This window comes from Malaya genurostris, chromosome 2, assembly GCF_030247185.1.
Source record: "Malaya genurostris strain Urasoe2022 chromosome 2, Malgen_1.1, whole genome shotgun sequence".
Lineage (NCBI taxonomy): Eukaryota > Metazoa > Arthropoda > Insecta > Diptera > Culicidae > Malaya > Malaya genurostris.
Genome location: NC_080571.1, coordinates 16,881,231 through 16,897,895, shown reverse-complemented (window position 1 = coordinate 16,897,895; position 16,665 = coordinate 16,881,231). Strand labels below are relative to the sequence as shown.

The 16,665-nt window shown below is 37.3% G+C and overlaps 1 protein-coding gene across 5 annotated transcripts in view; it reads right to left on the bottom strand.

Annotated features, from left to right (window-relative positions):
• LOC131427071 (high affinity cGMP-specific 3',5'-cyclic phosphodiesterase 9A) overlaps window positions 1-16,665 on the bottom strand; it is a 446,805-nt gene that overhangs the window by 62,232 nt on the left and 367,908 nt on the right. For all 5 annotated transcript variants that reach the window (XM_058589982.1, XM_058589985.1, XM_058589986.1 and 2 more), the window contains one exon: window positions 8,256-8,581. In XM_058589982.1, the coding sequence (XP_058445965.1) occupies window positions 8,256-8,581 (326 nt within the window). The remainder of the gene's footprint in view (window positions 1-8,255; window positions 8,582-16,665) is intronic.

The following is a 16,665-nucleotide window of genomic DNA, read 5'->3' as shown; positions in this document are numbered from 1 at the left end:
GTACCGACAAAAAATATAAAATTATTCAAAATCTTTCGACGTAGGGTTACGTCCTTGTTTGCTATACCGAGGTGCAAGTTCAAAATACAGGAAAGTGAAACTGTACAAACAATGGTTTGAATATTTACATCTCAACTATTTTTCAACTGATTTTTGATATCATTACACGTACTGCTTGGATATATTTTTACGCAACGATTCGAGTAGATGAATCTATATATTTTAGATTTTTTTTGGTGATTCAAACTTCAATGTGTAACGAACCATGTCTAATTTTTCTTGTTTCTCAAAACATTTCATCAGGATTTCCCCGGTTTTCATAAGATTTCTGCTCTTCAATGAGTACGTTCCTCTTCCGTAACAGCACCATCACCGCCCACGGAAGACCGCTTCAGTCGATGACCAGCATGCGGACCACCCGCCGGTCCTTCGTAGGACAAGTAGTCGCTGGGGGCTAGGTTATTGAGAATATGGGGTGGGTGAGGAAACAGAACGAAGACCAATCCGTTCAATTTGGTCATTATTTTCATTGACTTGTGGCACGGAGCACTGTCTTGGTTAAAAATGGTTTTTTCGATGTCGCATTACAAACGCATCAATAATTCAATGTAATAGTCACTTTAGATTGTGCTTTCTTTTTCAATATAGTCAATACCTCGAGTATCTGAAAACTGACGTCATGATTGTTCCAGCTATCTGTTACATTTACGGACGACTTTCTCCGTATGAATGCTAATAAGACTCAGGAGAAAAATGGTGGATCCAATTTTCGTTCATTGTTTCATACAAACGAAAAAAATCCTTTTTATTGCGACTTAACAGTGCCAAACAGCTCTCTAGATCGTTAATGCGTTGTTGCTTTTGTTCGATTGGAAAAAAACCTTTTATATGCCCAGATTTTCGCGTAAGATCATAAAAGCGCTTCCAGTTAATGTCCTAACCATTTCAGCATACCTTATGATAAAAACGTGATTAATCCACCTAGCAGTGAGATGATACCTTTTTTTATCAATACGCATGTGTTTTTGCATGGATATTCTTAGGTGTTTTAGTTCTCATGACATTATTTTAATTATCGTTGATTTAAACGGCAAATTGAGATTTTAATCACTCATTACCCTGTACTGCCGAAACTGCAAAACATATCGAATTTCAATCTTAGCGTGCGACAATCGATTGAACATTCCATGAGATGTCGAAGTAAATTCCACCTTAGAGTTTTTCGTCATTATTTATGGTACTTCCAGAGCCGGTATTCAGGAATTAGCATAGCCCAAAATGATTCGAATGGCCATAAATTATTACGCCAAACAATTTACATGAAATTTATAAACTGATCATCTGTAATTCCAGAATCGGATAAAATTCACCAATTTTGTATGGGACCTTAAGTCCTGTAATATTTGTTTTTGAAGTTCGATTTGGTCTTTTTTGAGAAAATGATTGAGCTTTGAGAATCGATTCGATACTGGAACCGGAATTCTAAAATCGGTGTAGCCGAAATCAGATAAATTCACCTGAGGAGTGTGTAGACATCTTTGAGAAATTGTAGTGCGAATTAAAATTTGGGGGTACATGGATCTGACTAAAAAGTAAGAGGTTTTATAGGATTTTAAGACCTCTCATTTGAATCATAGATGATTCTTAGATTTCATTTGAATCTTAGATCGGTTCAGCCATCTACGAGAAAAATTAATTGCATTATTTTAATTTCGTTTCACATATCATCCTGTGGTTCCGCAATCAGAAGTCGGATCCAAACGTAATTCAGGAACCTTGTTTGGGAGTATACGACTTTTCATATGAATCTGAGTTTGTAGAAAACGGTTTAACCATCTCCGAGAAAATTGAGTGAAATTATTTGTCACACACGCATTTGCTGATCTCGACGAACTGAGTCGTATGGTATATGGAAGTCATGTTCTTCCAGCATTTATTGCTGTAAATAGTTTAAATCAATATAATTTTGGAATTACTTCCAACTCGATAATGCTGGTATCATCTGGTTTACATATGCCATATTCGAAAGATTATGTTGCCAAAAATGAACCGTGCTAAAATTGGTCCGAGGCAAATTGTAATAAAAAATAATGCTGTACACAGTCTTTTTGGTACTTAGAAACAATTATATGTAACAGTATAAAAAATCGTGTTTCATGTTGTTCCCAAGCATTGCTTACACAAAAAAAATATATTCTGTTTTCAAGGTCAATTGTGACAGATACTGTCAAAAAACTGAAAATTTAGACATAAAACTTCGTATAACTCAAAAAGTAAACATCCGATCTCAAAACCATTCAATAGCGTTCTGGGTGACGGGGAGACCTTTCATTTGCGACTAGTTTGATCAAAATCGGTCCAGCCATCTCTGAGATCTCGACCTCTTAGTTGACAACACACATACAGACACACACACATACACACACACACACAGACATTTGCTCAGTTCGTCGAGCTGAATCGATTGGTATATGACATTCGGCCCTCCGGGCCTCGGAAAATTTTTCGAAAGTTTGAGCGAATTCTATACCTATTTTTTATATATATATAAAAAAAGGTAAAAAAGAACCGAAATTTTTATTTTAAAATTCCCGCGCTTGTCCAATCGGTAAACTTTTATTCTCTCAACGTTGGCAACACTTTTATACACATTCTGTCAAATTTTGACGCATATCGTACGATTAGTTTTTGTTTGGCGTCTATACAAAGAAGTTGAAAAATTTTCGTGTGGCGATTTTTCAAATGGATGAAAATTTAGAACAACGTGCGTGCATCAAATTTTGTGTTGCAAATGGATTTAAGTGTTCCGAAACGTTGAAAATGTTAGTGTCTAGGAAAAACACAGGCATACGAGTGGTACAAGCTTGGATTATGATGAGATCCCTGGCCGCCCAACAACATCTGTTACTGAAGAAAACATTGAATCGGCGAAGCAAATCGTGTTGCAAAATCGTTCTGTACCGATTAGAGAGATTGCTGTGTTGTTGGGCATCTCTTATGGATCAATCGAACACATTTTAACTGATGGTTTGGGTTTGAAACGCGTCGCTTCTCGGCTGGTGCCAAAAAAGATAAATTTCATTCAAAAACAGCGTCGTGTTGATGTGGCCAAAGAGATGATTTCCAACGCAGATAATGACCCCACATTCATCGAATGCATCATAACTGGTGATGAGGTGTGGATCTAAGAATATGACGTCGAAACCGCACAACAATCGACCTAATGGCGCTTCGAAGGCGAGCCGTTGTTCTAATTTTTCATCCATTATAAAAATAGCCACACGAAAATTTTTCAACTTCTTTGTATAGACGCCAAACAAAACTAATCGTACGATATGCGTCAAAATTTGACAGCATGTGTATAAAAGTGTTGCCAACGTTGAGAGAATAAAAGTTTACCGATTGGGCAAGCGCGGGAATTTTAAAATGAAAATTCCGGTTCTTTTTTTGATCATAAGGTATTTAATACTACGAACTTCAATTTTGCGTTCATTCATCGCGATTATCAAAACTTGTTTGACTTTTTCTGACGATTGCATCATTTGCTCCCGTTTGAAATCAGAATACACACAAATCTTTATTTTCAATGGATCCGAGTGCGGGTAACACCTCTCAAACCGTTGCTTTATCAGCATACAAAACTCGTTATTTCCATTTTTTCATAAGTGAACAAGTAACGCCACGGTGAGATCAAGGTGAAAACTTGACATCTGAAGGTTGGTTCTTTCGAAAAATTAGGTAAGTTTGACATTTGGGTCAGTCTTGGAACTTTTTGAGCAATGTGTTATGCACATCAGCGACTGGACTGTGTATGGATTTGTTTTATGCGCCGTTCGCTTCGCACGGGACATATTTTGATCGAAAATCGGCAGGATGACATGCGCGAATTCAGCACTTTCCATCATCAGCCCCAACGAACTTAACGGTCAGAGTAACTAAAATTCTCAAAGAAATAATATCGAAAATTCGCACACACAAATAAGTTTATACGGAACAAGACAAGGCCGCTGCCCTAATACTTAAAACAAATATTGGCAGTGGTTTTGAATCTAGTTGGGGAGTCCTATGTCAACAGTTCGAATAACCCCGCAGTAGTTTCATGGCGTATTTAATGTGCAATTTCATTTTAAAACAAAATACCGAAAACGCTTCAAACTTCGTATTTACACGTTTCATGCAAATTAATAACGAAACAAAATATTGTTAAAAATTGAAAAACTACCCACCTGGACTTAACATGTTTCACAGGCCCTGATGAAAAAGACTGCTTCCAACGCTTAGTGAGCAGTTACTGTTTTTTTAAAACTATTCTGGTGTGAAATAGGCACTTCCAGAATCAAAAAAACATTAAAAGTAGATATTGCTTGTAGAAGCAATTTTTGGAGCCGCTATTGTCGGTGAGATGTTGGAAGGGTCTTACGAGTAAATAGAATACCAGAGAAGTCGAACTTATCCGAGCACTTTTTACAGTCCGCTACAAAGCACATCTTCGTTCTTCTGCACTCAATACTTAAAAAAAAATGCAATGATTACGTTGGCATCGTTCTGGAAAACACAATGGAAAATAAAAAGAAAATCCGATGCAGAAGCATACTAGAAAGGATGAAAATCAACCTACGAAAGTAGTGGTTTTTACCACTCTTTTTCTTTATTTCATTCAATTTAGATCTCTTCTAGGCAGGTGAGCATTTTCCTCAACTCAAACGCGAATTCAAAAATTCGCTGTAGATAGAATATTTAATGTAAACAAAGTGTATTACAATATCATAAAAGTGTTACATAAATTGTGTCAATTTTACGTCTGAATAGAAGTAAAATTAAAATGCTAGGCGGATATGGCAACCTTTCTATATGAGAAAGGCAAAACATAAAAATTAGAACTCACTTCGATTTCTTTGCGATGCTTGAGCCGATTTTCACATGGCTTGATTTTAATTATAGCTCATATTATCTTTGAAGCTACTGTGAAATTTTATTCTGATCCAACTTCCGGTTCCTCAGTTACAGGGCGATAAGTGTCAAAGTTTTCAGATCGCCATATAGAATGACAATATGTACCACACTGAAAGAAGAAGAAAAAACAAAACGAACGATGCATGCTTTGTTCTATTTTGTACACGCTATAAAGAAATCGAAACAGATGTCTGCTACTAGTGTGTAACATTAGTAAAAGACGGTGCTGCGGTTGATAAAAATTCTAGCTATTTTATGTACGGCCGAAAGAATAAACGAATGTCAATGAATTCAAATTTATGTGAAATGAAATTTTCACATCCGGTAGTGTAGTAATACCGTACCGGTGGTGTAATGATGTCAATAATACTAATAATAAAAGTTACAATCCTGGTAATTTAAAGGGGGAAAAGCTTGCTTTTACACCCAAATTTATGCTAGGTGCACATAACCATTTTCTTAAGTTTACGTTTCGTCTTCGACTCATCAGTGCGTCAGAAGTCGGATCCAAACGTAATTCAGGAACCTTGTTTGGGAGTATACTACTTTTCATATGTAGTTCTGAGTTTGTAGAAAACGGTTTAGCCATCTCCGAGAAAATTGAGTGAAATTATTTGTCACACACGCATTTGCTGATCTCGACGAACTGAGTCGTATGGTATAGGGAAGTCATGTTCTTCTAGCATTTATTGCTGTAAGTAGTTTAAATTAATATAATTATGGAATTACTTTCAACTCGAAAATGCTGATACCATCTGGTTTACATATGCCATATTCGAACGATTATGTTGCCAAAAACGAACCGTGCTAAAATCGGTCCGAGGCAAAATATCATGCTGTACACAGTATTTTTGGTACTTAGAAACAAATGTATGTAACAGTATAAAAAATCGTGTTTTATGTTGCTCCCAAGCATTTCTTTGTCATACAGCGCTCAAAAATTCGACTGCTGGAATAAGGGGAAAAGTCGTGTACACAAAAATGTCGATATCTCCGTTAAAAATGGACGGATTTTAACAATCTATGGTTTGTTGGATAGCTATTGCCGTGCGGAATCTAAGTCTGAAAATATATTCTGTTTTCAAGGTCAATTGTGACAGATAATGTCAAAAAACTGAAAATTTTGACATAAAACTTCGTATAACTCAAAAAGTAAACATGCGATCTCAAAAGCATTCAATAGCGTTTTGGGTGACGGGGAGACCTTTCATTTGCGACTAGTTTGATCAAAATCGGTTCAGCCATCTCTGAGATCTCGACCTCTTAGTTGACAACACACATACAGACACACACACACACACACACAGACATTTGCTCAGTTCGTCGAGCTGAATCGATTGTTATATGTCATTCGGCCCTCCGGGCCTCGGAAAAATTTTCTAAAGTTTGAGCAAATTCTATACTTATCTATATATATAAAAATGCAGAGATCATTCTTTGTAATCGCATCACGTAAGAACGGATGGACGGATTGAGATGATTTTTTTTTTGTTTGATCAGGTTTTTCCCCCACCGGGTTCGTACATCAAAAAAATTATGAAAACTTACCGGAAAAGTGGGAAAAACCAATAAAGTTATTTTGTATGGACAATGGAATTTTCCACTGAAAAAGTCGCCAATGATTGCTAGATCATTGATAGGTGTTTGGCGCTTGCACGAGTTGCATAAGTGTTTGGCCGTCGAAGAAAGGAATACTAGATCGTTGAAAGAATCTTTTGGCGCGCAACGAGTTGATTTGTGTTAAGTGTCATTCCGAGCCACGTGCTTAATTGGGTATCAACATTGTCGCCTACTAAATGACTGGTGGAATTCCAGAATGTGTGTAATGGAGTCAGATGAATACTATTGGTCATTGGGAATCAACAAAAAGTTTGTGCTCTAGAAGCGCTGAAGTCAAACTAAGAGATTTTTCTTGCATTTTGCTTTCGAATGATTTAGATTACACGAAGCGCACATAATAAGTGGCAATTAGATATCAATATTCAATATGGATTGATACTATTTCTCTAAATTGTATACAACATCGTCAATCTGGTAGATGATGCATGAACCGTGAAAGATTTTTTTTACATTTTGTCGCTCCATCTCATACATTGAGTATTTCATGGCCCTTACCAAAATAGATACAGTTTTGCAATAATCGGCGCTGTGTGGAATTTAACAAGGGATAATCGCAATTTGACAATTATCCCAGAAAATCGAACCGATGAATCAACTTGATGATTCTCATACTATGTTAGGTTACAATATTTCGAAACCTTTGTGTTGAGCATTCACAGATATTTTCATAGACACAACTTATGCCGAAGTTATATGTATATAGTTAGAATAGGCGACAATAGTAAAATGATTCTATCACAATTATCCATTGCCCGTATAGAATCGGATCGCAAAACGAGAATTGCTTCAGAGCGAATCCCTACCCCAACGTGCTAACCCGTGATGTTCAGAAGGGTTGTCGAGAGCAAATCGTTTTCGCACTGGTGTCCATTCTGTGTTAAATGGACCATGCAGGTGTTTTGTTACTGAGATGATATTCATCTCTCTTTGATGGCACTGATTGAATCGTGTGAAGAGTTGCTAGAGAGCGTTCTTTGATACGATAAAAGCCATTCTTGCTGAGAAGAATACTCAAATTGGTAAGTTCAATATCAACTTAAAATGTAAGAGTCGTCTCTCCAAGGCATCAGAAGTTCCTTCGTAACTAAAAATATCCACTTTATTAGAACTCTAAAGTACGTGTGGTACTTTTTGGCAACTTGAACGTACAGAACAAGTTTTTAGAAAACATTATCGATGCTTAAAAGCTGTACACATGTTCACGTTAATTTTGGGTGATGTTTCTTTTTTTGGGCTAAAGCGAATGTGTGTCGAATTGCGTTGATTGTAATCAGCAGTTAAGTAATCAGTAAAATATTGGAGAAAAACGTTAACCACTTAGTCGTTTGACCATTCTGCTCTTCGAACACATAAATGCGAACAAATAGTTTTTGGGCGAAACGAAGTTCGACGGGTCAGCTAGTTTTTTATATATATAAAAAAAGGTAAAACAAAGCAATACCATATGGTTTCATTGAAATCTACGAGGGTTCTGACAACGTACTGCGAAATGCGTTATTTCTTCATCAATTCTACAAAAATTACGTAGGAAGCAATGTAGGAAGCAAAATGACTCCGAAGCCTTCTCAAGAAAGCTAAAACAATGCGCTCTCGATATTCGCGTGCTAATGAGGAAATCAACCTATGTAAACTAGACCGTTGCCGGCCACCCCCGCAATCGCATCGGTTCTCTCGGTACTTACCATTTGAGCCACGCAGAAACAGTGCCGATAGTTGTGGAACGGTACATCATTGTAGTGCTTGTACACCTCGTACAGCCACTCGCGTAGCGTCTCCCGCGGAATCTGGAACTTCTCCAGTAGGTTCAACTCCAGGAACATGGTCTGGGTAAGGTGGATCACATCCCAGTCCTCCCATTCGTACGAATCGAACGATGGCAACCGGAGGGCGGATTTCACCTCGTCGGACAGTGTCGTATCGGCGATCTCCAGGAAGCGCTTTTTCACGTCCGAGTGCTTCGGCAGGCTGGTCTTCCGGTGGGGCGGTCCGCGTGGTCGGCTCGAAAGACCTGCAGGAAGAGAACGGGCGGGAAAAACGGAACATCGATTAGAGTGAGTTCGCCACTTCGGGTCTGGGTCGGGTTGGAGTTTTTGCTGCCCCCGTCAAGGACGACCGTTAAATGTGCTATCTATCTCCCTATCTATCTCTCTATCTATCTATTGCATTGCCATCGTTACACGGTGCACTTGTGGAAGCTCACTGCTTCCACATTTGCCAATTCGAAGTTCACTTCGTGCACAGGTCGGTGTAGTACCAGGTAATCGGTTGTTTTAATACCCCGCACAGTTACCGGCAGTTGCTTCGAAATATGAACGGAAATACCACGAACTAGAAGCTCACACAAAGTCTGATACGAGTGAAAACAGGATGTGCCCCAGTTGAAGGCAGCAGTGGTATTTGCTAATAAAAGCTGGTATCAATTCGCTGTAAAGTTTCTCGAAAAATATTCCCCGAGAGGTATTAGGTAGAAAATCGTGCGCAAGGCGTGTAGCACCAAAAGCATGTCAAAACGTGTCTGATGAATGAAAACGATTCCTGTTTGTGCTAGTTAACATGGATTATGATACTAATTCTTTGCTTCAAGCTACAGAACAGTTTTCTCAACTATAAGGTTTGGAATACGGAATTTCTATGTGTTAGTTATATTACTCGCACGAAACAACCCACGATTGCAATACAACGAAAATAATAGTTAATTTTTTTCTAATTCGCTAACTTTACATTTAATACTACTAATCGATTGTTGTTTTGTCTAAACTGTCAGATTTGTTTTGTGATGGTCAAAACAACTAATAACCTAATTGAATTTTTCATGCTGGTCTTTTAGCAATTACAAACGAGCAATTCTAGGAAGTAACAGTCTTGCATGGATGGCGAGAATGATTCGACTCAAGACTGATTTTAAAAAAGAGCGGATGTATTTTTACATGCACTTTGGTTCAAATCGACCGAAAAACCAAAACGTCTCCTGATTTTTTGTTGAATAGAAGAGACCGGGGCGAAAATGGCCACACGCGATAATTCAAACATCAGCTAAGCTCTCTTTTTGTGAGCTAGAGCATTAACTACAGTTGACTTGTGTTCTTTCGATGCGCAAAATCGAATGGTACTAGTGGTTTTATGCAGTGTTGGTGATTGCCATTTTCATAGACACAACTTATACAAAAATTATATGCACATAGTTAGAATAAGCGGCAATAGTAAAATGATTCTATCGCAATTATCAATTGCCTGAATAGAATCGGATCGCGAAACAAGAATAAGCGACCGTTTGTTGCTTCAGAGAGGATCCCCACAGCAGCGAGCTAACCTTTGATTCTAAGAAATGTCGAGAGAAATTCGCTCTCGCACTGGTGTCGATTCTATGTTAAATGAGCCATGCCGGGTTTTTGTTGTTGCGATGATATCCGTCTCTCTTTGATGGCACTGAATCAATCGTGTGAAGAGTTGCCAGTGAGCATTCTTTGATACGATGAAAGCCATCCTTGGTTTTATGATAAAAAAATTTTTTTTCATGTTACGACTTCGGCAAATCGAAACGAAGCGGTGCACAGTGGTCGGAAACTGAAAAAGCTGTTTTAATCCACCTAGTGTTGTAATGATGCCTTTCTCATTTTCATTTCCTCCTGTATAGTACAGCAGAAATTCCCCGTAGTACTACAATCTAAAAAAGTTTTGCAAATAGTTTTGAAGATTTCTGTTGCATATGACCTACGAATTTGTTTACGATTCTCTATGAAGATTTGAATTTTGGAAAATAAAATGCACCGGTAGGCGGACTTGAATAAAATTCAGCAGATCTTTTATGGGATTATCAAATTATCAGACTCTCATGGACGGCAAACTAGAAAAATTAACTAGCAAATATAAAGAGGTAGCTTAAGAAAAAACATCTCTTGAAACTGACATTTTTACACTAAGCACTCTACCTCCGAAAGTAGGGGTTTAAGCCGAATGAAAATTGAAAATTTTTATGGTATCTTAGGACCTTTCATTTGAATCTAGGTTTGTCAAAATTGGTTTAGTCATTTTCGAGGAAAGTGAATGATGTTACTTTCACATATTTGATACATATCACCCTGTAACTCCGGAACCAGGAATCGGATTAAAATGAAAGTCCGTAACTTTGTATGGGTAAGTAAGGACCTTCATTTGAATATAAATTTGTGAAAATCAGTTGACCCATCTCCGAAAAAAGTGAGTGCCATTATTTTCACATTTTTAATGCATTATTCCAATATTTTTGGTGCACATCACCCTGTAATTCCGGAACCGGAAGTTTGATCCTAATGAAATTGTGAAACTTTGTATAAGATCATATAAGTTTGTGAAAATCAGTCTAGCCATTTCCAAGAAAAGTGAGTGACATTATTTTCACAATTTTGGTGCATATCACCCTTTAGTTCCGGAACCGGAAGTCGGTGAAACTCAGGAGCTTTGTATGGGGCCATAAGACGTTTCATGTGAATCTAAGTTTGTGAAAATCGGTTAAGGCATCTCCGAGAAAAGCGAGTGATAATGTTTGTCACACACACAAACACATACACACACCGACATTTGCTCAGTTCGTCGAGCTGAGCCGAATGGTATATGACATTCGGCCCTTCGGGCCTCGGTTCAAAAGTCAGTTTTTGCAGTGAGTGTATAGCCTTTCTATATGAGATGGTCAAAAGTCTGTACTGGCTTTTGTTAACGTTCAAGAGCTTAGGTGTCTAAACAAAAGTTTCTCATGACATATTGTATGACGCGTCTGTTGGAGGAGGTCGCTTATTTTTATTAAGAGGGTAGTACCAATTTCGAGAGAAAAAAATTTTTTTTTTCAATGAAATTTTTTTTTCAATGAAATTTTTTTACCTTACAGTTTTGAAGAAAATAAGATTTCGAGTGATTTTACTTTTCACGTAATTTTTGTACAAAAATTATTTTTCGAGATATACCAGTTTTACTGTAACAACAGTTTTGCCTTTCTCTATATTTTGATATTTTTATTTTTACAGTTTTATTTCTAAGTCCCAAGAAGTTGATATTAAAAAAAATCGAGATGACACTAAATCCCAACGTTTCATGCAATTCTAACACTTTTGGCACCAAATTTTTTTTTTCGATTTCGAAAATTCGAAGAGAAAGGCATTATCACACCACTAGGTGCATTAAGAAGGGTTTTTTGAATTTATCTTCGCAGAATCAATTTTTATTATTTTTATCTTTAGATAACATCGAAACAAATAACTTTGCCGAAAACAACAGTTTGATATGACGTCATTTTCAGAAGATAAATAAAGTTTTATGAAAAAAATAGGTGTGTTTGAAATTATCTTTTCTCAAAATTGTGAAACTTCGTGAACGTAAACCAATAGTTATATGATTCTAAGTACTCTATAACACAAGTTGTGAAGGCTTCAGAACCGGGTCATCTATGGCTTTTTATTTGAAGGTTTTATTCAAAAACCTATTTAAATCCACCTAATGGTGTAATGATGCCTTTCTCATATTACTCATTACATCATAAATAATACCGTGAAATTCGCAAAAGCAATTGTTTATTGAATAGAAATAGGATAATTTGTTCGGATCTAATCTAAAAAACTCTATAAATCCTGTTTAACCTGTAGTTCCGGAACCGAAAGTAGTATCCACAACAAATTAAGGAATTCCGTATGAAACTGTAAGACTTTTCTTTTGAACCTATAATTATTATTATTATTATATCGTTTATTTATACCCGGTTTTAACCTATTTACGGTCGTTCACCGGGTCAACCTATAAGTTTGTGAAAATCGATTTGGCCATCTCCAAGAAAAGTGAGTGAGATCCTTTTTTTTACAGTTTTTAATCACTATTTCAAATTCTTCCGAAACCGGATCCAGATAAACGGAATAGCCGAAGTTGGTTCGTTTACTACCAACAAATATGACCTACAAATTGGAACAGTTTTGAACGTAGTTAAACCTAGGCTTACCATCTCATGCTCTATTTCAATTAAACGAATTAAACGAAATCTAGCACACGAAGCGAACCTGCGTTTCTGTTACCTCTGCATATGTAAGTCAAGCTAAACAGCATGAATCAGCAGCATAAAACATGTAGTAGGATTATTATTATAATTATAATTATTATTATTATTATTATTATTATCATTGACATCGCTACACAACGTGTACGAAATAGAACAAAGCAAGCCTTGTTCGTTTTGTGTTTTCTTCTTCTTTCGGTTTTGTACATATTGTCACTCTATATGGCGATTTGAAAACTTTGACACTCACCGCCCTGTAACTGCGGAACCGGAAGTCGGATCCAGATGAAATTTCACAGTAGCTTTAAAGACAGTATGAACTTTAATTCAAATCAAGATTTGTGAAAATCGGTTCAAGCATCGCAGAGAAATCGAAGTGAATTTAATTTCAGGAGTTTTTCTTCTCCACTTTCGGTGCTCTCGGAACAGGAAAAGAGGAGACCAGTAGTGCCGAATTAAGTTTTCATGCCCACAAACTAACAAGCTCTGCAAACTAGAAGAATTTATCAGACAATTTTATGGGATTTGTATCTGTTTTTAACCATCGTTCGTGGAAAAATACTAATAAAATTGATAATTTTTCACTTATCACGCTTTAGTTCCGGAATCGGAAGTCGGATTCAGATAAAATGTTCCACAAATTTTTAGGATATTATAAGACCTTTCATTTGAATCTTAGTTTTCGAAAATCGGTTAAGCTGTTCCAGAGATAATTAAGTGTAAACTTTTTCTCAAATTTTCACATATTACCATATAACTCCGGAACCAGTTCGCTCGTACATCTCAACCAAGTCAGTCGATAAACCAAAACCGCTTACGTTCGAGACAGAAGAAATCAAGTACAGTATTGTGTAGTGAACAATAGAACGATCTCGAAATGAGTGAACCAAACGAACAAAAGCTACGGCGGTACGAAAGAATACAATTATTGTTGACTTCAGACAGTGCAAACACAGTGACCTTCGATACGAGAACTTCGATTGCAGACAGTGACCTTCGATACGAGAACTTGAAGGTTTGCTTAAGGAGCAAATGCATCTTGACATTAAACGTGTGCATTTACTTCAATGCAATAAGACGAATAATGTTGTTTACATTCAGTTTTATAAAGAGTTGGATGCAATTCAATTCGCTAAAGACAATAATAATGTGCACTATGTGGAGCATGAAAATATCAAGTACAACATTCCAGTATATATGGAAGATAGTGCTATAGAAGTGCGTGTGCATGATCTTCCCTAAAGCGTCAACGATTCTTATATTCGCGCAACTGTGTCCCAATACGGAGAGATTTTCTCTATCGAAAAAGAAAAGTGGAACAATTTTTTCCCCGGTATTCTAAATGGCGTACGTTTGTTACGCATGCGCTTGAGGAGGCCTATACCTTCTTATGTGACATTCGGTCAGGATGCAAGAATACCGTGCAAATCACTTGTTACCTATGACAATCAGATGGCCACATGTCAATATTGCCAAAAAGCTGTTCACTACGGTAAGCCATGTGATAAACCGGACAAGGAGACAACTATACCAAAGGACAACGGTGCTTCCTTTACACCAACCCCAAGCAACCCCAGTACACCTGTAACAGTCACCAACGTAACCCCTATAGAAGAAAGTACACCAGCTGCAGTTAACAGCTTACCATCCAACCAACCAGCAACTGCAAACAATGTACAACAAGGCGCATCTACAGCAACTAGCAACGAAATCAACAACAATACCACGGCAATGGATGACGAAACGAACCACGAACAAACTGCCCCTCAATCCTCGCAGGAGGAAAATGGAAGCTTCTCTCCCCCTAGAAAAAGGGTGACAACGAGATCCAATAAAAAAACTTTTTTTTATCTAAAAACTCAGCTAAAACTGGTGTCTACTGTTGTGAAATGAGACTAGAACAGTCTCATTCACTTGATAGATACTGTACTGTGTTCCAAGCAGAAATCCACGCGATTCTATGTGGGATCCAACCGGCATTTCAACTGAGAATCAGTGATAAACTAATTTATGTTTATTCCGACAGTCAGGCAGTTTTAAAGGCACTCAGTTCGAATGATTCACGGTCGAATTTAGTGATCAAATCATTTAAAATGAATGTGCGAAAAACAGAAAATTAAAAAAAAAAAAACAACCATATCAATTGTGCACACGAAAAAGCGCTTCTTCGGTTGATTCTCCTAAGGGGCTGTCCATAAAAGACGTCACGCCGCAAGGGGGAGGGGGGTGTTTCATAAAGCGTGACCTCTTGTGACAGGGGGGAGGGGGGAGGTTTTTGGAATATGACGTCAAATATTTTCAATGAGCGCATTTTTGAAATACCTAATTATATTACTGCTTTGCCCTATTTCCTGAAAAAATCTCCACAATAAACGTTTACATTCTATAGGAAAACGTGTATTTGTTGATGTAAAAGCTTCTTCTTGTAAATTCGGAAATGAGTGATGCAGGATATCATTTCTGTTGTGATCAGCAAAAGTGCACGGAGGAGCGACTAAATTAGCGTAATTAATGAATTATGCCTAATATGAGTAAAAAAGAAAAAGATGCCTTCAAATGGTTTAACTTAAGTTATGCACTGACAATTTTTTCAGTAATTTGATTTTCTAGCATTGATAATAGTATATCATAAGAATTTCTCTTATCTGATTCTGATGCAGTTTATTCAATTGTACTCCATTTGAAAAAAGGCGGGAGATCAACGATTTCGGACGTAGATCATGTCATGTCTTATCTTGATCATATGTGATTTTCCTCCACCAACATCAAAGCTTATCGAATCATCCAATGATTGAACTTACATAAATCAAGAATCATTTTAGCTCAAAATCACTACCCATTGTGTGACGGAAGATCAGTACCGATATTGATCGATGTGATTAAAATTTCACTGATCAACTGATAATGAAAAGATTCTTCGGCAGTGATCTCGTTTTGATGAGGTTTTGGTCTTTATTTTCTCAGCCCTGTATGCTACACTAAGAAAATATTATTCTTTACCTAAAACAATAATATATCTATATCGATTTTTCCCTCATATTTGTATGGTTTGTCATACATATTGAGAATGTATTGAGATTAATTTTATTTATTTTGAATTCGTGACATGTGACATAGGGGGGGTGGGGGGTCTTTACTTCTGTGACAATTTAGGATAAAGGGGGGAGGGGGAGTAAAAAATCGTCAAAAAAAGTGTGACGTCTTTTATGGACAGCCTCTAATATCAAATTTCGAAATTGTGTATAAATAATACATGCAACAACAACATTTCAGTTGAGAGAAACGTTTCTTCATCATCATTCAAATTTCAATTCAACTTCCAAGCTCCTTATGGCATCCTTTTTGTCAAAAATAGAACCAGCGAAAACAGATTAGATGCCGCAGGATATGAAAACGAAATCGATAAAGTAAAACATAAAACGTAATAATGTTTGTTTTTTTATTGTCTATCTCAAATGCGTTCCTTCTTCGGGCAAAATATTATTTGTTTCTCTGTGATCAGAAATAGCTAATCGAATTGGGAAAAAGATCCTTCCAACTTCCTCCGTTCGAAACCGATTTGGTGACATCTCCGTTATTATTGACGATGTACAGCAAGCAATACTTTTCACCGCCAAGTCAATACTTGTTCTGTTTTTTTTTCTTGTCCCACAGGAACACTTCCCACAAGCATTCCGATTCCGAGCTGCACTTGAAGCTGTGACCTTTTCCGTCAAGCTTCCGACGGAACGCAAAAAAAAGGCAAGGTGGTAGTGATTCCAGGCTGAACAAACACTGCTTTTCACCTACATTAATGTGCATGTGCCCCCAGGCACACAATCCGATGCACTTCGCCGCTTTCCCATAGAATGTGATTGAAATAGAACACCGAGAGAACCTCGTCACAATAACATGATCCCAGGCTGATAAGGTTTCATATCAGGGGAAAAATGTAAGCTGCGATGCAACCAGCATCACGAAGGACACGGGAAAACAAGAAGGAAATCCTTGAGCATTACGGTGGTTAGCGCATAGACAGGCAGACGTAGCACTTCAAACGACTACAAGTGGAAAAGTTCTTAGAAAAAAAATCGCTTTAG